Source organism: Rhincodon typus, chromosome 28 (genome assembly GCF_021869965.1).
Source record: "Rhincodon typus isolate 14 chromosome 28, sRhiTyp1.1, whole genome shotgun sequence".
NCBI lineage: Eukaryota > Metazoa > Chordata > Chondrichthyes > Orectolobiformes > Rhincodontidae > Rhincodon > Rhincodon typus.
Window position 1 is genome coordinate 36,191,361 of NC_063359.1, and position 25,020 is coordinate 36,216,380.

Genomic DNA, 25,020 nt, shown 5'->3' on the forward strand with positions numbered 1-25,020 from the left:
CCAGATGTGTAAGATAAACAATAACGAGCAAGCTATTACTGTACAGGTGGTGATGGTGCAATCTTCTACACAATTCTCCCAATAATCATATTTAACTGTGCATTTCATTCTGGAATTACTTCTGGCCCATTAACTCAGGTGCACATTACAGGAAAAAATGCAAGATTCCATTGCATTTGTTAAGGGTGTAATAGGTTTACAATACAATTTCAAGCCAGTGAGCCAGATTTGATTTGGAAGCCCAAAGATAAAAATACACCCTCCCTAATCATACACATTACTTCCATTAGTACGGATCAAAATCAACAAGTCAGATTCCGGAATGAAAGCTACCTTGATAGAACAAATTTTATTTTTGCAGCTTTGTTACTGTGCTGGTTGGTTACTGAACATAAGACTGCCAATAAACTTCCAATAAATTAATACATTGATGCACAAACAATACGAAAACAAAGCTACATAGATATAAAACAATGTGGAAAAATCTGACCAGAAGCAGCAAAACAATTTGCCCTTTCTCCCCAGCAAAATCATTCACAAACGGACATTCAACCTCAGTGAAGTATCACTCCCATTCTTCATTCAATTACTAACTCAACTGACAAGTTGCAACTTGATGCATCAAAAGCATATGTCTCTGTTTAAAGGTCACCTTCACAGGACCAAAATCAAAAATCCATTTCTCTCTACTTAAAAAAAAAAAAAAATTTCCAATTAATCATACTGTAAATTTGTCACAACGTACACCATTTGGAATCAACTGCATAAAATTAGAGACACTTCTTGACAAATGGCCTCTTTGACAGATATAATTTCCTTTCTAACTGAGCTTTACACAACAACTTCCATTTCAGAAATTGACAAGAGTACAGATATCATAATCAACATGTTAAAATGTGCAGGATTATTTTTCTTCACTTACAAAATCCAATCTAAATGATGCAAGACAGTGCTGCACCAACTTGTGACACAGTGAAAGTGTCACTACCTCTGGGCCTAGAGAACCAGGTTCAATTCAAGTCCTACCTGCTCCAGGTGGTGTGTAATAGTATCTGAACAGGTTAATTAGAAAATCTCAATGTTTTTTCCCCCCCTAGAGGATTTCAAAACAAGATATCATGTTAATGGCAATTGTGAAAAAAAAATTTCTTCCCTATATTTAGAAGGCCCCAAACCATTCACAAAGGTATTCCTTTATGGCACATTTTACAGTTCAATTTGCAACAAATTTGATTGCAATTTGAGTGCAAAGGATTGAATTTTTGAATCCTTCTACAATGCACATTCTGCTATTTGCCAATTTTGAGCATTGGATTTCTCTTTTAACTTCTTTTTGCTCCGAATACAAGGAGGGGAAATGCTCAATTCAGTACTGTTTTCGCCTAGATGGAACCTTCAAGCCATTTGTTGAAATGTACACAGTAAATGAACTGGGATCAATATTTATCAGAATTTTGAAGTTATTCCAAGCATAGAAGCAACAAACAGGTTTTATGCTTATCTGTCCATGCAAATCTGAATTAAGTTATTTCATGTTATTTCTGACGTACATCCTAAATTTGTTAGTGAATTTAAAAGCTTCTTGTAAATGCAGCGTAAGAAGATCTGCTTTGTAAGAAAACTACAGAACGTCCATTAAAGAATTGTCCTTAGGAACAATGACAGTCTAAGCTCCATCAGACGTCCATTACTCCGTACTGAAATGCAGGCTGGCAAGTACTGTTACACCCAAAAGCATTAACCTTTCATTCTTTTCAAGAGATCGGGATGAAGCAAAAATACAATTAAGTTGAAGATCAAAATCCTACCAAACAGTAAAACTTTTATTACCTGGATTTGACATTGTTCACAAAAAAAATCTTAGGAATGTTGGTGCTTAGCTTTACATTCAAAAGCTAAAACAATTCAATATTGAATTCTTGATCCACGAGGTTCAGTAACAGTTGGAAGGCCTGCCAATTCCTAGTAGAGTATACCCAAATCATGAAAAGTAGTGTTGAGCATCCAACTAACAGAATCAGAATGGTTACAGTACAGGAGACTGTTCAGCCAGCTTTGCCTATGACAATTCTCTGCAAAAACAACTCTGCCAGCGTTACTCACCTGCCTTTCCTTCTGTACATTCAGGTGCTTATCGAATATACCTTTTTAAAACCATAATTGAATCTGTCTTGCAACACTTTCAGTGGCTTGATACAACTGGGTAGCTGTCTAGGTCATTTCAAAAGGATAGTTAGGAGTCACATTGCTGAGATTATGGAATCACATGAAGGCTAGTTCTGGAGCTTAAGTCTTCAGCACTGCTGTCAGGGTCCTTAGTCTTTTCCAGTGGATTCACCTGTTTAGCAATATCAAGTGGAGTGAACCAAATAGCTGAAGACTTTCTATTGAGATGCTGCAAAACTCAGGAGGTGGCTACTCAGCCCTTCTGGCTCAAGTTGGCTGTAAACACTTCAGCCATTTCCTTCATACTCACGTGCTGGGCTCTGTATTATTCAGGATGTTTGTGGAGTGCATCCTCCTGTGACATGTTTAATTCTCCAACACTGCTAGACACTTTTTAACCTGGTCTGTTGTTTGTTAAATTGCTTTACTCAATCTGTAGCATACATATGGTCACCAGATTGATGGCTTTTTTTTTTTTTTTTACAATTTTGTTCGAACAAGTAACTTCATACAGTTATCACAGAATCCCAACATTGTGGAAACAGGCCATTGAATATATTGTTGACCATTTAAGGGTCAAATTGCCATGCGTCTGGAGTGACATATAGGCACAACTAAGGACAATACATATCCAGTATCAGTAAACCAGATGTATTTTTACGACAGATAGTTTCATGGTCACCATTACTGATATTAATACCAGATTTTTAATTAGTTCAAGGTGAAAAGTTCTCAGTGCATTGTTCGGTGAAAAAACTACAATACACTTACATGTAAATTAATCCATGGGAGCCATTAGGGTAAAACAAGTAGCAAGACGGCACTGAACGGATACCAAGTTTTTCCATTAACTTTTTGTCTGTATCCAACACTCGTTTTACAATAATATTTTCATACCGCATCAAATCAAGTATCACCTGTAAGAAAACAGACTTAACATATTACACCATAAGCAATTAAAATACATAGATATTATAAGCTATTACATTAAACATCTTCTTGTTTCAAAGTAAATACTGCTCTGATCGTTTTTGGTAAACGGAGTCTGGCTTTAACAGCTCATGCAAAACATTGAGCATTACCAAATGGCCACCGAGATATGTAGTCCTGGAGGTGGGTTCACACTCAACCTTGTGATTAGTCCGAGTTTTCCCAGCACAGCACTGAGTATTGACTGTTATTTCCAATTTAAACCAACTCCAGGGCATTGTTTTGTTTCAATTTTAGCCAAATTAAAACAAAAAATTCAATCCAAAGCATAAAATCTTCAGTTTTTTTGGTGCTATATCTTTGGGTGGTAAGGAAGTTAGGATGATCAGAAGGTGGAATAGAGCAAAGGGTGGATACAATAGGCCAACAAAACTCAAACTCACCTCCCGACCAATGTAGGAAAATTCTTTTTCAAATATAACAGCTGTATAGTGCTTCTGGTGTTTTCCCAATAAAGTCAGAACAGAACTAGAGCTGAAACAAAGAGGAAAAATATTTTGAAGGCCAGTCACTTTTCAGCAAAAAGACATTTCACTCATAAAACGTATAATGTATCTGCCACGACCATTTCAGTTATAAATTTCAAAATGTACACTGGAGATGGCTTCAGAAATATTTGTTTTATAAAGCTTAATCCATGTTCTGTACTATGGCAAAGTAAAAGTCAATACATTTTAGAAAGTTTAGCTTTTAATGCCATGTCAGCATAACGTGGTGAGAGTTCACAACCATAATCAATACAGCCAAATGTTTTAATTTTTTCCCCTATCTTCTTCTCAATGCAGATTCTTGCTGGCTTTCAACTCGAATAAACCAATAACCACCATGTACTTCATTCAAGTGGCCATTGCTCACAATAATGCATATTGTCAGGTAAATTGATTGTTGAGCAGACAGTCAACCTAAAAATCTCTTCTTCACCTTGTTAATATACTGCGTTACAAGGTCTTGCTGTCTATAAATTTGGATTGGGAACACTGAAAAATTCATTCCCTCTGCAGTCCATGGGATCCAAAGTCAATTATAGCAGTTTGATTTTTCACCCATTTCAGCAAGAACAGGAATTGAACTCAGGATATTCCTGCCTTTATGTCCAGGTACTAAAACAAAGAGTGCTCCAGGATGCATGATGATCAGCCACTTCTCTGCAATTTTGTAGAGATTGGGAGGAAAACAGATCTACTCAGGTGACATTATAGACATAATAAACAGCAACTTATAAACGTAAAAGGAAGGAGGAGATAGTCACCAGGGACATGCTGTTCCATTTTCCAGAAACTGGTGAGTACCAGAGTTGGGCTGGGAGTAGCTTTGAGTGTGGGAGAAAGTAGGTAAAATGTCCCAGACTCAAATAGGGAAGAAAAAAAAAATGTAAAAATTGCATAAGCACTCAAAAATTAGTAACTTGCTTCAAAATTAACTAATGGCTTAACTGCTCAATGCCACAATAGTACAGCAGACTGGAATATTTCTCAAAACTTGTGACTACAACAGTTAAAAAGGCAGCCTGTTTGAACTGTGCAAGAACAGTTCCATTTGAAATATTCGAAATGGAGATATAGGGAAAAACTAAACATTCATTCAACAACAGTACCTTGCTGTGCTCAGCATAGGACAAGCAGGGGGCTTGTTTGCACTAGTGTGATTTTGTAGAAAGTCGATCATGATTTGTCGCATTGTTTCTAACTCTCTGTTTGGTCCTGAAAAACAAATTATCCTTTGATAGTATTTTGAAATGTAAAAAATAGACAAGGTTCATGAAATCTTGATCTTTGGCCTTCGAAAGATCAAATAACAAAAACACCACACTTCAGCATCTTTAGTCAGCCACAACAATTAAAGAGGTTTCAAATCCTAGATCAGTACTGAAAAAGGTGGAAGATTTGGAGGTTCAAGTCAAACTTACTCAGTTTAAAAAAAAATGTTGAAATATGATAATGAACCTGCATCAATAATGATCAGCGAACTCAGAGCAATACGAAAATAGGGAGAGACTTCTCGATGACCAAGGTGTCAGTTAATATCACAAGTTTGATTTCCAGTAAATAAATAAACGCATTTTTTCCACCCCACATACTTTGTGGCTCTATATTTTTAGTTCCACTTAGGCTTCAAGGCCTTTAGTATCGTCATTTAAAGTTCAAGTAATTTTTTGCAAGTAATTTACTCCTCAAAAAAGGAATTAAATATTGTCACTGTATCAAGTACAACATAACTGACTTAGAAACTTTGTTAATAAGGTTTTAGTCAAAAAATACCTTTTACTCCTTTCATCTTTAAAATGTAAAAGGATAGTAAAGAGTTTTGATAAAATACATACCTATAGTCATATGTGAACCTGTAATGATCTGACTAGATAATATAGTCATGTGTACATACTTAAATATGATTGTACAATAGTCATATACATTAACTTGGAATGCTAGACAGAATGAACACTTAAATAATGATAAGACCTTACCTGTAATAACACTATAAAACCACTGACTTGGATTTGTTACAAATATTGAGAGACATCTTTGATTGGTACATCTCTCATGCATGCATAAATGCTTAGACAGAGAAACCCAAATCTCATTTGGTCTTCAAAGAGTCAAAGGGTTAAAAGCTTGTCTGATTGTTTAAAATTTTATGCTATGTTTCCTTTAACAACTAATAGGACAGCTTTCAACCCTTGTGGATAAAACATTAGCGAATCTACTGTATTACTTATGTATGTTATGGCAATGTCATTGGACTAATAATCCAGAACCCCAGACTAATGATTGAGCACATGCATTCAAATTCCAATTTCAGAGATTGTGAAAGTGGGAAAATTTAAAAAAAACTTGAATAAAAAGCTAATGATGACAACATTAAAACATTCTGCTTCACTCACGTCCTTTCTGGAATATGTAACCAGTCTACCCTATATGTGAGCCCAGACTCTCAGCAACATGGTTGACTCTTAGCTGCTCTCTGGGCAATTAGTGATGACCAGTTTGTCAAGTTGACATTCCACAAACAAATAAAAATAACAAAAAGTGGCTGACTCAGCTGGTACCTTAAGTCCCATTAAGGACTCGAGCACTGAATCTTTGCTTTTCATTTTTATCTGGTATTGTGAACTACTTCTGTGTATTGTTTTTTCATTTAAGAGTTCAAAGAGTTTACTTAAGCTGTCATAAGTAAAAACAGAAAGAGCAAGAAAAATGCATTTGCTCTTGCAGCTTTTGAGCAGAGAAATATAGACCTCAACATTTTCATTTGAAATTGAAGCAATATAACAACATTTTGACAGGATAGTAGAGCACGTTCACAATTGATTTTGGGGTCAAAGAAAACAAGCTATATGCTTGATTTTTCAGCAAGTAGAGAGTGAGGCACAAAGGATAAAGAATATTTGATTTTATTTCCTTCAAGAGGTAGAATTAAAAAAACCAGCAAATCAAATAAGAGGTGAAGGGACAGGAGAAAGGAGGTGAAAGCATCCACAGTTGAATAACTTTTTACAGGTTGTGGAAGGACACATTGGATGTTGTACCTGACCTTTTCCTACTAAAACAGAAAGCAAAATACTATGGAAGCTGGAAATCAAAATTAAAACAAACTACTTGAAATACTCAGATCAACTAGCATTGGTGGTGAACCATAGAATCCCTACAGTGTGGAAGCAGGCCATTCGGCCCATTCGGTCCACAGTGCCCTTCTGAAGAGCATCCCACCCAGACCCACCCCCCCCTACTCTATTCCTGGACTTCCCATGGCTAATTCATCAACTCTGCACATCCCTGGCCACAATGGGCAATTTAGCATGGCAATCCACCTAACCTGCACAGGTTCAGACTGTGGAAGGAAACTGGAGCACCCAAAGGAAACCCACGTAGAACAAGGGAAGAATGCGCAATCTCCATGCAGCTAGTCTCTCAAGGCTGGAATCTAACCAGGTCCCAGGCACTGTGAAGCCACAGTGCTAACCACTGAGCCACTGTGCTGCGAATGTTTCATCAAAAGTGGAAAACAGATGTTAGAAGCTCCAAGTACAAAGATGCGGAAAGCAGAAAAAGAACAAAGGAAATCCTGTAGTAGAGCAGATAGCAGGAGAGATTAAGTGGCAAAGGGGATGATGGCAGAACAAATTTGACAAATAATAGGTTTGAAGGTGTAAATAGGAATCAGTTTCATCAATAGCTCCTGTCTGAAACTCTCCCATGCCAGAGCAACTTTCCTTCTGAGTTTCATGGTTTGTATGGACCTTGGGAGCCAGTCAGGGTGCTGATACATTGACTTCCAGTTTCAGAAGTTGATGCTGTGCCTGGACTTCAGCAGTCTGAACTAACTCAATGCTTTTTTTAAATGGGAGTCTCTCATTTACCCATCTTAAAAAACTTATCACTCATTTCTAGAAGAATAATTATCAATTGGTACTAAAGAGCTTCAACACTGCTAAAAGGAGAAAAGACAAAGCTTTTCATCTTACACTCCTCAGGACGAGGACATAAGAAACAACCTGTAATAATCATGTTCAGAAACATCCTTAATTACGCGTCCACCTGCTTCTGTTTAATTACGTTTACAGTGGCGTATTTTGAGCAGATACCCTGTACAGTAGTTATATACATTATACATTAATACACAGAACCCAATTTGAAGTAGACAAAAGAATTCATACTTATATTGCACCTTTTTCATGGAAAAAATGCATCACATGGACTGTCAACCTATTACATTCCCATGTCAACATTGACAGCTCACTATTCTTGCTGTATTGCCATGTCACTGATGGCTCAACCATTCAGGACCTTCTTTTCATCCTTGTTCACGTTAGCAGGAAAAATAAATAAACTTAAACAGAACTACTGAAATATTCTGAGATGCAGAGGGATTTCGGTGTTCTGATGCATAAGTCACAAAAGGTTAGCATCCAGGAGCTGCACACCATTAAGGCGGCTAATGGGTTACTATTGTTTAATTTAAGAGAAATTGAACGTAAAAGGAAGGATGTGATGCTATGGTTATTCAGAGCATTGGTGAGACCACATTTGCAGTTCTGGTTTCTGTATTTACAGGAAGGATGTAAATGCACTGGAAGCACTTCAGAGGAGGGTCACTAGAGTGATAGCTGGAACGGGCAGCTTACATTATGAGGATAAGTTGTGTAAGTTCATTCATTTCCGCAGAAGTTCGGAAGATCGAAGGGTTAGTTGATTGTAGTGTAGAAGATCCTGAATATCTTGATAAGGTGGACCTGGAAAAGGTGCTTCCTCTTGTGGTTCAGTCCAGAACTTGGTGGTACTGTTTTACAATTAGGGGGTGTACTTCAACCACAGACAAGACGACACTAAACATTGGAGCTCTGGAACTCTTTGCCTCAAAGTGGAGGAGGTGGGGTTATTGAATACTTTTAGTACAGAGGTGGATAAATTTTGGTGGATAAAGAATCAAGGGTTATTAGAGACAGATGGGAATGTAGAATTTAAAACAAATAAATCATCCCCAACTATAATTAATTGCAGAGCAGACTCAAGGGAGCAAATCATTTGACTTCTGCTCCAATTGCAGATGGTTGCATGCTGTACAAATTGGTGTCCCTTTTCTCCCACCACCATCCCCCCCAAAGTCTGTTTGTTCCCTTGTCCTGGCATGTGCAAGGGGAAAAACAATTATTTAACTTTTAAGATAGATAAGATACTTTGAGACATAGCACTAGCACATGCTGGTCACCACTTTCATTGACATTTGGCAGTTTCAAAAAAAAAATGCAAATATGTAGAACAAAGTTTCTTCATGAAAAGCTTATAACATTACACAGTTATGCCCATTCTGTCCATTCCAATTTTTTTCAAATTGGACAAAAATTGAGTAGAATTAATTTTTAGTTCAAGCAGTATTAGATTTGTATTACCACTTAGTTTGGTTTAAGGTAAACATGAGTTACCATGCTACATAAATAGATGTTTGTTTCACACATATTTCCATGTTTTGCACTAAGGCTTGCTTGTGTACTCTACCTTTGTAACTTTCTCCTGTTGTGAACTGGGTTGCAAGTGCTTTGAAGTACTGGAAGAGAAAAACAATAAAAATTAACAATGTTAAAACTGCCTTTTAGTGGCAGTTATGGGAGTTGGTAGAAATAAAATGGCTTACCAAAAGCAATTAAATTTTATATTTTAGCTCCAGGAAGCAGAAGCCTATTGTGTAACAGAAAATATGGCGAAAGACAGCAAGAAAGCAAGAAAGAAACAATCATTCCACTTGACCCAAAATTACAAAAGCTGCACTTTTGTCCACTTCCAGACTCAGTAGGTGTTAATTTACATTTTTATCTGGAGCACAGTGTTCTAAAACAAATCTGGTCAACAAGCCAGCCAAGTCATACAATGATCTGAAATACAAGATGCAGCATACCTTATTGTGAGAAAATGAAATTGTAATTAAGCCTTGAGTTAATTTTCAATTATATAGACATACAAAACTGGATAAGTCGACCATCTGGCCTTTGGGATTGCACCACAAAAACAAACCTAGCTGATCAAATTGTGGCCTCAGCTAAAAACTTTCCTGCCACTCCCATATCCCTTTTAAGTAAATTCTTGAAAAGCAGTAGTTGCTGGCACCAATGCCTAAGTAGAACTTGACAGATGGCAGGGTCAGTGGATCAGGGAACAGTACAAAAAATGAAACGCTAAAGAGATATTACAGAAAAAGAAATTATATGACCGTAAGATGTAGGAACAGAATTAGGCCATTCAATGGGAGTTTGCTGTGCCATTCAATGAAGTCACGGCAGATCTGATAATCCTCAACTCCACTTTCCAACTTTTTCTGCATAACTCTTAATGATGAAAATTCTATCTATCTCTTTCAGCCTATCCAATCACAAGGTCAGAAACAGGGATGTTTGCTGACAACTGCGAAATGTTTGGCATCAACTTTGACTCTTCAGAATACAAAGGTCATGCCCATGTACAAAACTAGGACAACATTTAGGTTTGGGTAGATAGTGGCCAGTAATATACCCATTCTCCAACAAAGGAGAATCTAACCAACTCCCCCAGATATGCAATCACATTACCATTGCTAAATCTCCTAATAGCAACAGTTGGGAATTACTACTGACTGAACTTGGCTAGCCGTACAAATACTGTAGATACAAGAACAGATCAGAGGCTAAGAATTCTCTTGTGAGCAACTCATGTCTCTCCAAAGCCTGTTCGCCATCTGCAAAGTACAAATCACAAGACTGATGGAATACTCCCCACTTATTGTAGAGTGCAGATCCAACAATATACAAGCGAGACACCACTCAGGACAAAATAGCCCTGCATGACTGGCACCCCGTCCACCACAACCAATATTCACTCCCTCCTGCCATTCTGTGACTGCAGCGGAGTGTGCGCCATCTACAAAATAGCAACTGACCATTAGAAAGAACAGTGTGGAGCCGGAGGAACACAGCAGGCCAGGCAGCATTCTGAAGAAGGGTCCCGACCCAAAACATCAGCTTTCCTGCTCCTCTGCTGCCTGGCCTGCTGTGCTCCTCCAGCTCCACACTGTGTTCTCTTTGACTCCAGCGTCAGCAGTTCTTACTATCTCATAGCAACTTACCAAGGCTCCTTTCCTAGCATTTTCAAAACATACTAGGAGCCAAGGAATACAGATACTTTGGAACACCATGGCCTGCAAGCTCATCTCTAAGCCATACATACTGACTTGGGACTACATTGAAGATTTGGCAATGTCACTGGAACTTGAAAAGGGCCGAGAATCACAATCAGCCTTTTCTCAGGGTAGTGTTAGCTCCCTCACTGATTTTTCATTTTTTATTCTTTTAATTTTTGTTTGGAGGTGTGAACTGCAGACTGTGGGCTAAGATGACTTTTGGACTGTGGGTAATAGCTGGTGTTTACTGACAATAGACCAAACAATCGTTTGAGACGCCAGCCCTGGAAGTTCATTGCAGGCTGGTTCCTGATCAAAAGGTTCCACAGATGCTTCTTCACCAGAGAAGAGCATTAGGTTTAAACAGATAGCAGAAGTTGGCTATTAACAAGGTCAAGCAGAAGGCAGGTGCTGAATGCTAACTGGGATCTCATGGAGGAGATGGTCTGTTTGCCAGGGAATGGTCAGAGTTGGAATTGGATTTTCAACTGTTTTTGGAGAAAAGGAATGTGGCTGTTGATGCAATAGAATTAAGATTTGAAAGCTCCTGCCTGACCTCCCTTACCAGCTCTTGGCAACTCGGAATCAGGTACCAAGTTATGATTATTCCCGCCTTTATCATAGAGTACTGAAAAGATTACTCCGACAGACATATTTGGAAAATCAGCAAAGAAATCATCTATGCCCGTGAAACAATCCATCATGTAAACCACTTAAGTAATCTGCCACTTTTATTTATTTATTTTTTAATCCCTTAACTATGTTTGTTTGTCTGCCTTTTGTGTGAAATGGGGCTGAAATCAGAAGATTTTTGGATTTATAGCACAGATCCGCTAAATTACTTTGTTATTTAATTTCACTCCACAAAGTTACATATTGTTAATAAATTGCCGAGTCTGTTAAGACACTAACTAGTGTCTTCAATTTATTGTAATCAGATCTGGGATCAGTTATTCAAAACCAAGGTTAGGAACCGTTGGGGGGTCAATTTTGAGCTTCTTTGAAGATTTTAATTCTACTGTGTTTCAAATACAGAGGTGTTGGTTTGGCTGCCTGTCTCAGTTTCGCAACAATAGGCAAGTAGGTACAACTTCGAGGGTGACTGCTATTTCTTGTGCACCGTATGTCATATGCTCTGCTTTCTAGCTTACAGTTAATTTCATCAAACCTTTGGGCAGACTAACAAAGTACCACAGACCCAACAGCAATCCAATACAACATTGTTGGAGACCATCACATTTATAGAAAGTTAGCAAAAGTTACTGGTTTTGTAAGGCATGATAATACAATATTGAAATATGCAAGAGCATAGGTGGGGAAAAGAGGCATCAAATTTCAACAGAACACATGGCGTATTGATGGAATTGAGAACACCATTAGAAAAGATTAATGAGTGATTTAGAAAAGATGATTGAACACAAAGCTTCTTCTCTTCAAAGGTCAGTTATCAGCTATGTCCTTACCCTAAAGGTTGGATAGAAGTGAATGCCATATTCTGCACAAACGGCAAAATTCTTCTCATCGGCACAGTCCATCACACCTATACGGATTGCCAATTCCCACTCTGAAATAGCAAAGTTCAAAGTATTACTTCTATATGAACCTAGCAATCTTCTCTTCTTTTTGTATCTAATGAGCTTTTAGTTAGTCCTAACTAATTTAGAGCCCGACCCTTCTTTAGCTGGTCAGGTGCTCTGCTCTCAAGCCAAAGCTCAGAATGTATGCAGGAACTATTAATAAAAAAATTCAAATCCAAGCATATCGAAATTCACAACATGACCAGAGATGTAGCAGCTCATGTAGATGACTCATCTGACTTGCTTGCATCCTATTCAGCCTCATGCATGTTTGATTCTAACCTTATAATTGCCAATGCAGCTCATGAATGTGTTTTTGCACAACTGAACAGTTCAAAATCTGCACTTACAAAATAGTTCTGTAAAGCCTCAAGGGAAGAATTCAGCACAGAGTAATCCTTTGAAATATGCCCAGGTAAATGTCAAAAGCCCAGGCAACAGTTGAAATGGCAGGTTCAATGTCTATTGAAGGAGATAAACTGCCTTAAGGAGCGTGAAAATGTATTGTTTTTCCTTTGTTGTGTATACCAAAGCAATTGTTCTTGTTACTGGGGACTACACAAATTCATTTCAGGCACCCAGAGTGCGATTGGGTAGTTCTTGCCATTTTCAGATATGGCTTATCTTCCATTTAAACCCACAGATGGGCTCTGTTTTTACAAGTATAATATACATTAACATGTGCTCCCTCTTCTGAGACATGCACTTTGGATACAAAGCTGTATGTGGTTAAAACATTGATGTAAAAACTTCACACCACTGGATACAGAACCTGGTGAAAGTAAAATAATTCCAACAGGTGAAAGATTACAAATACAAAATGTCAAAACGTCTATTGCAGATGAATGTTCAACAAAGAGATAGCAACATTTCTCCTTCCACAATATCTTTGGCACCACAGAAAAATAAATCAAAATGTCAAGCAACATAGAAGATTATACAAGTATTCTACACATTTGTAATTTTGGAATCATTATTTAAAATTGAAAAACTGTAGAATGATCATTTCCAACATTCCTGTGATCAAGCTGTCTTTCGACATACAGCAAGTGGATACATATTTGTTACAGATGGGGCTACACTGGCTCTTACGGTTAGATTTGAATTAAATGACTGGCTAGAATTCCTTTGCTGGAAGTTTAGCTCAAAAATCATAAGTTGATGGTCTTACTGGGTAGTTATTAGAATCAAGATAGCTGAATGAATCATCTAGGTTATTACTCAAAGCTGAATTATTTGTTTCAATCTATATCTGACAAAGTAAAGAGCTTGCAGTGGATAATGAGTGAGCGAACATTTCATTAGGAGGATATGGCCGATTTTTATTGGTTGGGTCATTGAGTTATATCAGAAAATAGTACTAGAAAATAATTAAGCCCAGTTACCATCAGGAATGCTACAGTTCATAATGTGCAGCATCATTAAGAGCGTCAAAGGCAGGCAACAGTAGTAACAACTTTCATTGTGCAGATCGAGGGCGTTTGCACAACAGGAACTGCAGGATATACTTAAAATATTGGAAGAGCTGGAATTACTTAACATGCTTAATTGAAAACACAAATGACATTTTTACCCAAAACGTGGACAGAAACTGATGGATCAGAAACATAGTTGCTATATCAAATTGATTTCTGTAAAGATGTGATGGGTCATAAAACAAAGGTTTCATATTGACCGGAAGAACATACAACTGCTCTGGAAAAGGATATCGTTCTCAGATTTGGGTATACTGGATCTTTGAGCTGGATCAAGGTGGATTCACATTATTACTTGTGCAATAAATATCATGATTCCCAGTATTACAAAAGCCATGGAATGATTGTGCCCAAAACTCCTGTGATCTGAGCTGCCTTTCAACATACACTAAGTGGAATCATATTTGTTGCAGATAGCACTACACTGGCTTTTGTGGTTGGATTTGAAGTAAATAGCTGGTCAGAACCCCTTATTAACTGTGATGCTTCATTGTGGAGCAGGAACATCAATCTCATTTCTACACAAGAACATAACAGCAATTGTGATCAAAGTGTTTGATTTCAGTTCCTGAGGCAATTCAACACAAATTTAGGATCAGGGTTAGAGCTTTTCCAAATCAGGAATATTTTGCTCATGGGTACAACATACCATGCTGTTGGGTCACCAAAAAGGAGAAGGGCAGATTCAGTTCCTCAAAAAACACACGGCTCGTGGACAAGGCAAAAAAGACAAAAAGTTCAAGGTACGGAGTGCAATGACAGCTTTGGGGGAATAAAATCAGATCCAATGGACTATCAGCATTAGAACAGCTGATTGGAGTGGAGTGGTAAGGTAAGCACTATGTTGCACAGCTACTGAAACTACCCTATTTATGAAGAGAACTCACTAGCAACTATTTTTAATGGAGAAGTTATGCAGAAAAGTGTCAATTAAGCCTACATTAGAACACTTCAAAATGACTGCTTCTTTGGCTGCAAATTCCTTTGGGACACCCTGAGATCATGAAAGGTGTGTGAAGAAACCATGTTCCAAATATATGGTATTGTCAGAGGAACATATAGTTCAAAGTTACTTTTCAGTAAAACCTGCTGCAGGATGTATATCTTTAAAACAAGGACAAAACCAGGTCACAAGCACAACATTGTTAACTCTACAGATATGAACTTGCTAACACAAATTTGATGCACACACAAACTGTATCCAACAGATTCTTGCTTAAACACGTGCATGGTCATGTAGAATGTTATCTCTGATAAGTAAAACAGCCAAAGAAATACTTGGTCTAATGGCTCATTTTGCTGGATGCTGTAACTTGAATAAAGTGAGCAAATGTACCTACTGCCCAGCTCAAGTTTATAACAACAAATACAAGATAACACTGTAGACATTCTTCAACAAATATAGGTCAATGTTCATGGTAGTCCAGTTACTTATCAAATTAAAACTTTCTATGAAACTATTAACCACAGAAGTTCGTGACATCTCAACATTACCTGCATAATTTTGTGATTTGTTAGACTCACTTCAGATTTGTTTTGAGCATAGTGTGTCTCTCACTCTGGGGATTAAGGCAACTTTATGATTATACTTGATGAGATCCCTACTTTCTTTTAAAAATCATATCAGTAGCAATGTCTGAATTTGATTATCTCAACAGAAACAACAAGCTAACTTTTCTTTTTGAAATTTTAGTTTTGTGATGCTTTTCATTTTAAAAACAAATTGCACATTGTCTGTCTTTTCTCCTTGTATTAAAAGCTCTCACATGAACTTGACTCAAAACTTTGACAGGGCAACAACTATTAAAAGAAGTTTCATCTGGATGTTTATAACATCTGGCAACATCATAATGCAGCCAAGAACTTGTTGAGAATCATACCATCAGAAAGTAAAACACATGTACCTTTGAGTGAAAGCAAAAATCAGACTCAAGAAATTCAGTCATGTGTCCATGCGTCTGGTTGAAGTTGAGGGGAATAAATCAGAAGATGCAGCTGATCTTGTTATCTTTGGATAGAGAGTTCGGTTTGCACTACTTCAGATGCCAAATCTAGTAGGCTTTAAAGCTGATCAGCAATTTAAGTTGGTGACTTGGTCTAGATCCTTGAACAAGAGCAACAAAAATGTGACACCGTCGTCACCTAGGAATTATTAGATTCTTGAAGGATCCCAGATTGGAAAGCTGCCAATATAGCACTTTATTCAAAAATGCCAACTTTAGGCCAGTTAACTTAACATTTGTTTACTGGGATAAAACATTAGTATTTTTTAAAAAGGATGTAATAGCAGAGCATTTAGAAGTATGTAATATGATCAAGCAGAGTCGGAATGGCTTCCTGAAGGGAAATCATACTTGAGACTTGCTATAATTCTCTGACGAAGTAACAAGCAGGATAAATTAAGCAGTGGATGTAATACATTTGAATTTTCAAAAGGTATTTGACAAGGTACACGCATTAGGTTACTGAAGATAAGAGCCTACAGTATATTAGCATGGATATGGGATTGGCTAATTCATAAAAGACAGTTGAGGTAAGGGAGGGGACATTTTCAGGATGGCAACTCTAACTACTGGTGTGCGACAGGGATTAATACTGGGCCACAATTTTTAACAATATATATTGATGACTTGGATGAGAAAAGTGAATGCACTCTAGTTGAGTTTGTCGATGAAGAAAATAGGTGGGAAGCAAGTAGTGAGGATGACAAAGGACAGACAGATTAAGCAAGTGGGCAAAAACTTGGCAGATGGAACATAACATGGGGAAACGTTACATCATACACCTTGGCAGAAATCAGAGTGGAGTTAATTATTTAAATTGAGAAAGACTACAGAAAGCTACAGAAGAGGGTTTTAGAAGTCCCCGTTCATGACAAAAAGCTATCCAAGTTCAGCAGTTAACAAGGAACGCCAAACGGAGTGTTGCTGTTTATTTCAAAGGGAATGGAGTATCAAAGTAGGGAGGTTTTGCTAAAACTGCACAAGGCACTAGGAAGACCACAGCTGAAATACCGAGAACAGTTTTAGCCTTGTTATCCAAGATATACAGGCATGGGTGGCAGCTCAGAGAAGGCTCATGAGGCTGATGTCAATTATGGAACTGTCGGAGAGGTTGAGTAAATTGGGCCTGTACCCATTGGAATATATTAGAACAAGAGGCGACTTTATTGATACATAGAAGATTTTTGGGGAATTAAGAGTAGATGCAAAAGGTTGTTTTACACTGTGAAAGAATCTAGGACCAGAGGGCATAATCTCAGAATAAAGGGTCGCACATTTAAGACAGAGATGAGGAGGAATTTCTTCTCTCAGAAGGTAGTGAATCAGTGGAATTCTTTACCACAGAGAGCTGTTGAGGCTTTGCCATAAAGTGTATTCAACGCTGAGATTGACTATTAATCAAAGGAATCAGGGTTTGTGGGGAAAAAGGCAAGAAATTAAAACTGAGGATTATCAGAACAGCCAAGATCTCATTGAATGAAAAAAATGACTCATTGCGCTCAAATAGCCTTCTGCTCTTACATCTTATGGTTAGGAACCTCCAGGCATATTTACAACATTTGAGCAAACAAAACATAGGGCAAGAGGTCAAAGAAAGGCTTGGGAGCATGATCAACAAATAGTCTAGGATGGGAACAGGAATATTGCAGTATTAAATTGTACTCCTTGGCCTACAGAATACAAAGAGTACCATCTTGTATACAGCTGTAACCAAACTGATCAATTTGCCTTCAGATTTAAAGGCCATGTGAAAAGGCGCTGTCTGTGTCGGTCAGGTTTGGCAGCGCATGTTGAAAACAAATTATTCTCGATGTTGCTCAGGTACCAGTTTGTGTCTCTCATTCTAACTTGCACAAGCAATTGGAAAAACAAGCAGCAATAAACCTTAATCATTGCGTAGTTGCCCCTTTGGGAATCTTTTCCCGTGATAAGCAGATTGAATCTAATTGGTGCATATATTCCCCAGCCATCAACGCTTTAGGGAGAAGACTGACAGCAATCATATGCAATTAAGGTCAGGTTGTTCTGCCCTACCACACTTAAAGCAGCAGCAGTTTTACGACTAGCCTGTTGCTCTTGGGTAGTAGCAAAATGAACATTATGGAAAAAAAACTATTCAAATAAAGACAGCGAATCAGGTAACTACTCATCAGATCCATTTAATTGTGGGTCTAAATATTTCAAGCAAAAAAGTGTCAGCTAGTGTATATTTTAACTACAGTTGGAGTGAGAACATTTTGCCATTGGGTCTGTTACACCAAGGTGCCCAATGTCTGTTAGGATGCCAACAGTGGCATGCTACCATGACAAAAGCTTAACAGTAAATCTCCAAACTTTAGAAGAGTTATAGCTTCCTTGCCATGCCTGCACAGAAGATCTAATCCGCTATGAGAACATGGGAATTACCAGCTGTTGACACCAGCTGGCATCTTCCCTACTGAGTGTATATGGAATAAAAGGTCAGATTGAAATCATTGTCCTCTATGAGAACAGATAGAGGATAGATTAAGAACACAGACCATGAAATTGAAAACAAAATAGAAAAGCAAGACACATGCATTTCACAACTGTTACTTTGCTTTGTCTTTCGAAGAAAGGGGAGACAAAGCAGCCTGGAAATTTTCACTGAAATTGTAGATCACACTGCAAAAGAAAATTCAGCTTATTCGGCATTGCTAAGTGATACAGTACAGTCTTTGTTCTGAAACTCAATGAGTGCCCTTGGGCAAAGTTTATTCTGCCAGCTTCAAGGTTACCAACTTCCAAATTGCTCTCATGTCCATAGTATGAGTTGTGGGTTTATCAGTCAATAAACAAACAATGTAACATCCAGGCAACACAGTTACCTTGTGATTGTTTTTGAATCAGCTTTTTCCAATTGCTGTGGTTATTTTTACCTCAAGGTCACTAATCCACTCACTCAATAGAATCTTCAATTAATCTACACAATTTGACTTAATTTAGAAACAGAGATTAAGTATTTATGAGAAAAACAAATCCACATGTAAAATGAATGTGAGATTCTTCCAGATGTCATTTCACATCTTAAAACCCGATTCCAAAAAGAAATGCACACTAAGGTATCAAATGACCCTGTGCCAATATAGATGCATGCTGCCAGAACTAGGCACAACTTTGATATTGAATAGCAGTACCATAATAATGCATAAAATGAGGCAGCTTCTTGTTAAAGCACTCAACGATTCTAAATCATTCAAGAAAGGGGCAAATATATTTGCCCTTTGCATCACAGTCCAGTGACTCAAAACAGGCACCAGCCCCAATTACAAGTCTTCAGCAGCAGATGGACATCAATTCACACTGAACACAAAGGGGCAACAGTTTCTGCATGAACACAGTGGAATGAAAAGCTTGGTTTCGGGGCAACTGGCTTCCCAGCACTCGCCTGCTTCCACCTGCCTATATCCACAAGTTTAATGAATAGGGGGAATTGTCATGGTACTAGAAATAGGGCATCACCCAACAATGTAAGCTGTGGCCATAATAAATCCCCATTTCGATGGGCAACAGCCAGGTTTGTTTTTAAATTCTAGCCACTCGTAGCTGCAGACAAGGAATTTTTAGGCATAGAGTGGGAAAGAGATAAGACAAGGGGGCAAACTAGAGTTATACATTGTACGAATATACAGATAAAGTAGCAAATTACTAGAGCTTTCTGAACATAAAGCATTATAGTTTTTATTACAACAATGATCAAGATGACATTAAAAATGTTTTCATGTATTCTCCGACTTAGTAATGGCTAAATTTACATTGAATGCCAGATAGATAATTCAATCTAATAATATACACTACTATTGCACATTTTTTCATATCAGCGTAGGAAAGCATTTCATAGAAACAGGCAATGGGAATAGGCCATTTGATCCTTTGAGTCTGTTGTGCCATTCAATAAAACATGGCTACTGACTGTGGTGTCAACACCACTTGCCTGACTGGCCTCCTTAACCTGCAATTCCTGGTCTATCAATTCAATCCTGAATAAATTTAAAATGACCCAACACACTATTTCTTGGGTAAGAGAACTCCACAGACTAATAAACCCCTGAAAAAAAAAGCTCTCATCTGTCAAACGAGATGTTTTCTTTTTAACTTGTATTGCCTAGCTTTAGTTTCTCTCAAATGGAACCAATCTTTCAGAATCCACCCTGTCAAATCCTCAGAGATCACATACATTTCCAGAAGATCACTTCTCACTCTAAACTCCAACTCAAAATAATCATTTCAGTTATACAGAAAGTAACTATTTTAACCATACTTGACATTCAATGGCATTACCATCACTAATATCAACATCTTGGGGGTTACCATTGACCAGAAACTCAACTGGACTCCCTCTACAAATATAGAGACAACACAACAGCAGGTCAGACCTAGGAATACTGGACACCATCCAGGACAAAGCAGCTCACTTAATTGGCACCACATGCACAAGCATTCACTCCCTCCACCACTGAAACTCAGTAGCAGCAATGTGCACCAGCACTGAAATTCACCAAGGATCCCCTGCCAGCACCTTCTAAACCCATTTCCGTCCCGAAGTACAACAGCAGTAGATACATGGGAACAGCACCATCTGCAAGCTCCTTGCCATCCTGACTTGGAAATAGATTGCTGTTCCTTCACTGTCACTGGGTCCATGTCCTGGAATTTGGTTCCTAATGGCATTCTGGCTCTACTAGCAGCACATGGACTGCAGCAGTTCGAGAAAGTAGCTCACCACCACCTTTCCCAGGGCAATGAGGGAAAGGCAATAAATGCTGGCAGGCCAGCAATGCAAATGTCCCACAGGTGAATAAAAAAAGAAGTTGAATTCAAAGCAGTGGGAGAGAAATAACTTTAGTCCCCTAAAAGGAAAAAGGGTATAGCAATGTTTTAGGAAGGACATCCGAAACTCATCGCCATGGGACACTTTTGGGCATGTTCAATTTTTCTGCTTTTCGTTTGATATTGACATGACTTTTGAACTTTCAAATGCCAATACCTTTCTCACGTGTTCACAAACATAGTACGCTCAGTTATCAAACGGATTTCCAAATCAGTGGTAGCATCTGCAGAGAGAAAACAGTAAACGTTTCAAGTCCAGTGATCTTTCTTCAGAACAGACTGTTCTGAAGAAGGGTCACTGGACCCAGAATGTTACTTCTGGCTTCTCTCCACAGATGCTGCCTGATTTGCCAAGTTTTGCCAGCAATTTGGTTTTTATTTGTTGCATATCTCCACTGTCCAAAATTCTTTTTCATTTTAGCGATTTTAAAAGAGGGTAGTTGTTAATACTTAACGGCCAATTAACAAGGCAAAGTTCATGTTGAATCCAACAATATGTGGTGTAAGCATACTATTTATCCAGTGGTTCTGAAATGTAAAACAAAATTTATTTGCAAATGCCTTTTCGTTAGGGGATGGGAAAATTCAAAAATTCTAGCATATATAAAACACTACAGACAGAAAACTCTCCGAAATAAACATTTTTAAGTAAGTCTGGCAGCATCTGTGGATAGAAATCAGTTAATGTTTCAGAAGAAGGGTCACCGGACTTCAAACTTTAACTCTGCTTTCTCTCCACAGATGCTGCCAGACCTGTAGTTTCAGATTTTCAGCACCCGCAGTTCTTTATGTTCTTTTTAAAAAAACATTTTATTGATCTACAAGAGCCCCTAGCAGAAGGATTCGGAAAATTTCAACCCAATCACAACACTACTCATTTGAGACTGTGATAGAGAATGTTGGAAATAAAATGTGACAATGAAATCCGCTCGTGAAGTGGTGGTCGACCTTAGATCATTTGGCTGTTGTACAAAGTCTGGTCGTTTACAGTGCACATTAACTTCAAATACCTTCCTTGGTCAAATCACACCTATACAAGGTTCTATCTACCTATAGCTTTGCATACGTAGTCTTTCTTGTGTGTCAAGAAATGGACTCTGGACACCATTGAGTGGCACATTTCCATGTTGTTCAATGTGTTCACAATCTTCAAAGTAGAGAAAGAGTTGGAGGAAGGAAAAAGAGATTAACAAAAAAACAGAATAAGTGGTGGTGCAGAGTCCATAGTATCAAACATCCAAAAAAACTAACATTTTTGGTAGTTGTAATTAGTTCCAGGGTGTTCCATGAAGATTGCACAATATAAAACTGAATACTGTGGTCAAAGTGGTATTATCCAATGAATAAGTACTTCACCTCCAAAACCAAAGTTAGTTTTAAAAATATATCTTAGGATCTGAGCATCACTGGTAAAGGCAATACAGTTTGTCAATTTATCATTTCCCAGGAAGGTGGTCAGCCATCTTCCTAAACTGCTGAAATCCACAGAATTTAGCAACACCTACAGCATTTTTGTGTAGAGATTCCCAGGATTCTCAGCCATGAGATGGTTCAGTTAAAAGATGGCATGTGACTTGGAGGGACACTTAAAAAGGTGATGATGTGTCCATGCACCTACTGCCATTGTCCTTCTAAGCCAGTCCTTCCCACTGTAATTCCACTGCGAGGCTTGAAAGCTGTCCCTCAGTGGGACCTGCATGCTGTGGTGAGGAGAACAGGTGAGATCAGGGGTGACGAGAGGCCTGGAAAAACAGACACATCAGAACAGTAGCATAGCTGCTATCAACGCAGTGACAGCTCGACAGTGGCCAGAGCTGCTTTGGGGCTCGAGACCACACCAGGGTTTCCGACCATACTTTGCTAAGTCCAGTGTAGGTCAGACTAGCCAGACATTTGGAGACTCCAAAGTACCCAGAGCAAGTTGCCACAGTGCAGATTGTAAAGTGAACACACACTGACCTTGGACTGTCAGGGCTTGGTATATTGCCAGTTAAAACAGCTGCTTTGTCATGGATGACTTTGAGCATCTTCAGTGCTTTTAGATCTGCACTCATCCAGACTAGTGTGACACATTCCATACCAATTCTGATTTGGATAGATTGTTTAAGGCTTTAGGGAATCAGGAGCAGTGTCATTTATCACAAAACTCATCAGCTTTTAGAAACAGAATGGGTGTGGAGGTGGTTGGGGTTCATCAAGTTGTGTTTAAAGCCAAGATCAAAAGTTAGATAAAGAATTTTTAATTTGGATAAAAATTGCAAAACTGGCTGCACTTCTTGCAGATTTACCTTATTTAAAAACAAGTAACCAATAATCAATTACTCTAGACAATATGCATTAAACACAACAAATCTCATCCTCCTTGATGATGGCACTGCCAAGGAAAAGTACTGCCCACAAACTGTGTAAAAGCAGACCCAAAACTTGGCATGAAGAAAAAAAAAAAAAAATCAAAAAAAGGTGCTAACTCACCATTGTGTTTCAAACTTGAAAATTTCCATTCTGACAGATTAAACAATGAGAACTAGACAACCAGATCAGACCTAGGAGTGTTCACACACCCAGGAAATTTATCCTTGATGTAATTTCAAACAGAAAAGTAACTGTATCTCCAGTTTACTGTAAATAAGCAATGGGGTGATCTTTCTTTTAAAGTCGCAGTCATTAATCACAATCCAGTTTGTCTCACCAGTAGCTTTCTACTCCCTTCAGATTTGATGCAGTCCAAGAGCAATGTGCAAAACATCATTATGAGGCTTTCCAAAGTCATGATCCCTGCTGAGGTTAATATTGGACAACTCCAATCCAGATTGAAATCTGACAACTTTTAGCAAGGTGATCCCTCACTAAAAATGCACAATGTTGCAGATTTGTAATTGACAACAAGATAGAAGTTTATTATGCACAAGAAATTATGACATACAATAAAACTATTTACATATAACAAATTTCACATCACATCATTAAAAACTATCACTATTTATCCAAAAGCACATCTTCACAGTACACATACCAGATGGAATTCCTTTCTCAATCACATCCATATGGATTATTTTAACAGTGGCTTAATTACCCAGTCTTGAAAACAAGAGCCTCTTTCTGAAATCAGTGTACAACCGAGTTTAAAATACTCTCAGCTTCAAATAACCCTTCAAGGTTTACAACAAACACCACTGTCTTCATCATTTCCTCGGCTCCTTAATGAGGATTTTGAATATTTTAATATTTTGAACATTCTAAACTATCCTCTCTGGAGCAACTGTGTTACATTCAATTTCAGCCAAGAACATTACAGAACTTCCAAAATGACATTAAAGGTATTTTTCCAAGCTATGGGTGCTTCCACAAAGCTAAAAAAGAAAAAAAAAAATCCATCCTTGACTTTCTAAACAAAGTGAAGTGCACAACTCCTTACTTTGTTCAGTCCTAAAATCATCCCCAGGTGAACGGAAGCCCATTGCTCTCCACAAAATTTCATTGTTTCAAAATAAAATCACCAGAACACAACCACTTAATTGTTAAACTGAAACAAGAAACACATATGCTACTCACTCAAATTCAAAAATCCAAGTCCAAAACTAAACAGTATTTCAACATATACAAATCACACACCACACATCACAATAACATTAAGTGATGGCAGTTCCCATTTGCACAAGTTACGTAACCATCTGAGAATACAATCTTCATTTAAGGGATGTTCGAATACTTGTTTTAACAAAATTCAATACAATAGAAGCCATTTCCTCTGGTGGAACATCCAGAGCAAGAAACTAATAATTTGCAGGTCTGAGGGAGGCCATTTAGGATTGAATTCAGAAAGCAACTTTCATGAAAACACCATTAGGTAGGTCTGGGTGGGATGCTCTTCATGCAGTCAGTGTGGACTCAATGGGCTGGTTGGCCAGCTTTCACAATACAGGGATTCTATATAACAGCTTGCACATCACCACTGTTTGGCCAGCCAATATCCAATTGTCGTATAACCACCATTGTGCTTGAGAATTTCCAAATCACATCATGAGGCAAATTCACAGAATACTTCAGTTTGTCAGTGTCGCACACTTGTGACCTGCAAGTTCACATCCACCCTCCAATGTTTAGGGACCGAGAGCAAACATTAGCAAAAATGGAAGCTTGCCCAATGACATACAGATAGAGTTTAACAGCAAGTTAAAGACTTTGATGTGTCAATCAAGATCATGATTACTTTTCAATTGAGATTGGCAATGAAACACTTTCCACAACTTAGTTCACCCTGAAGGCAGTTTTTTCTTAAACTTTGCAACTGCACTAACTGCAAAACATCTCATGCAAGAC

The 25,020-nt window shown here is 38.1% G+C and overlaps 1 protein-coding gene across 1 annotated transcript in view; it reads right to left on the reverse strand.

Moving 5' to 3' along the window:
- Positions 1 to 12,357, reverse strand: part of LOC109910618 (sulfhydryl oxidase 2-like) — a 121,056-nt gene extending 108,699 nt beyond the window's left edge. The window contains exons 1-5 of the mRNA XM_048613399.1: positions 12,261 to 12,357; positions 9,147 to 9,195; positions 4,751 to 4,856; positions 3,540 to 3,630; positions 2,938 to 3,083 (exon numbers count right to left, since the gene is read on the reverse strand). Coding sequence (XP_048469356.1) covers positions 2,938 to 3,083; positions 3,540 to 3,630; positions 4,751 to 4,856; positions 9,147 to 9,195; positions 12,261 to 12,332 — 464 coding nt within the window. The 5' untranslated portion in view covers positions 12,333 to 12,357. The remainder of the gene's footprint in view (positions 1 to 2,937; positions 3,084 to 3,539; positions 3,631 to 4,750; positions 4,857 to 9,146; positions 9,196 to 12,260) is intronic.
- Positions 12,358 to 25,020: the final 12,663 nt, after the last annotated feature.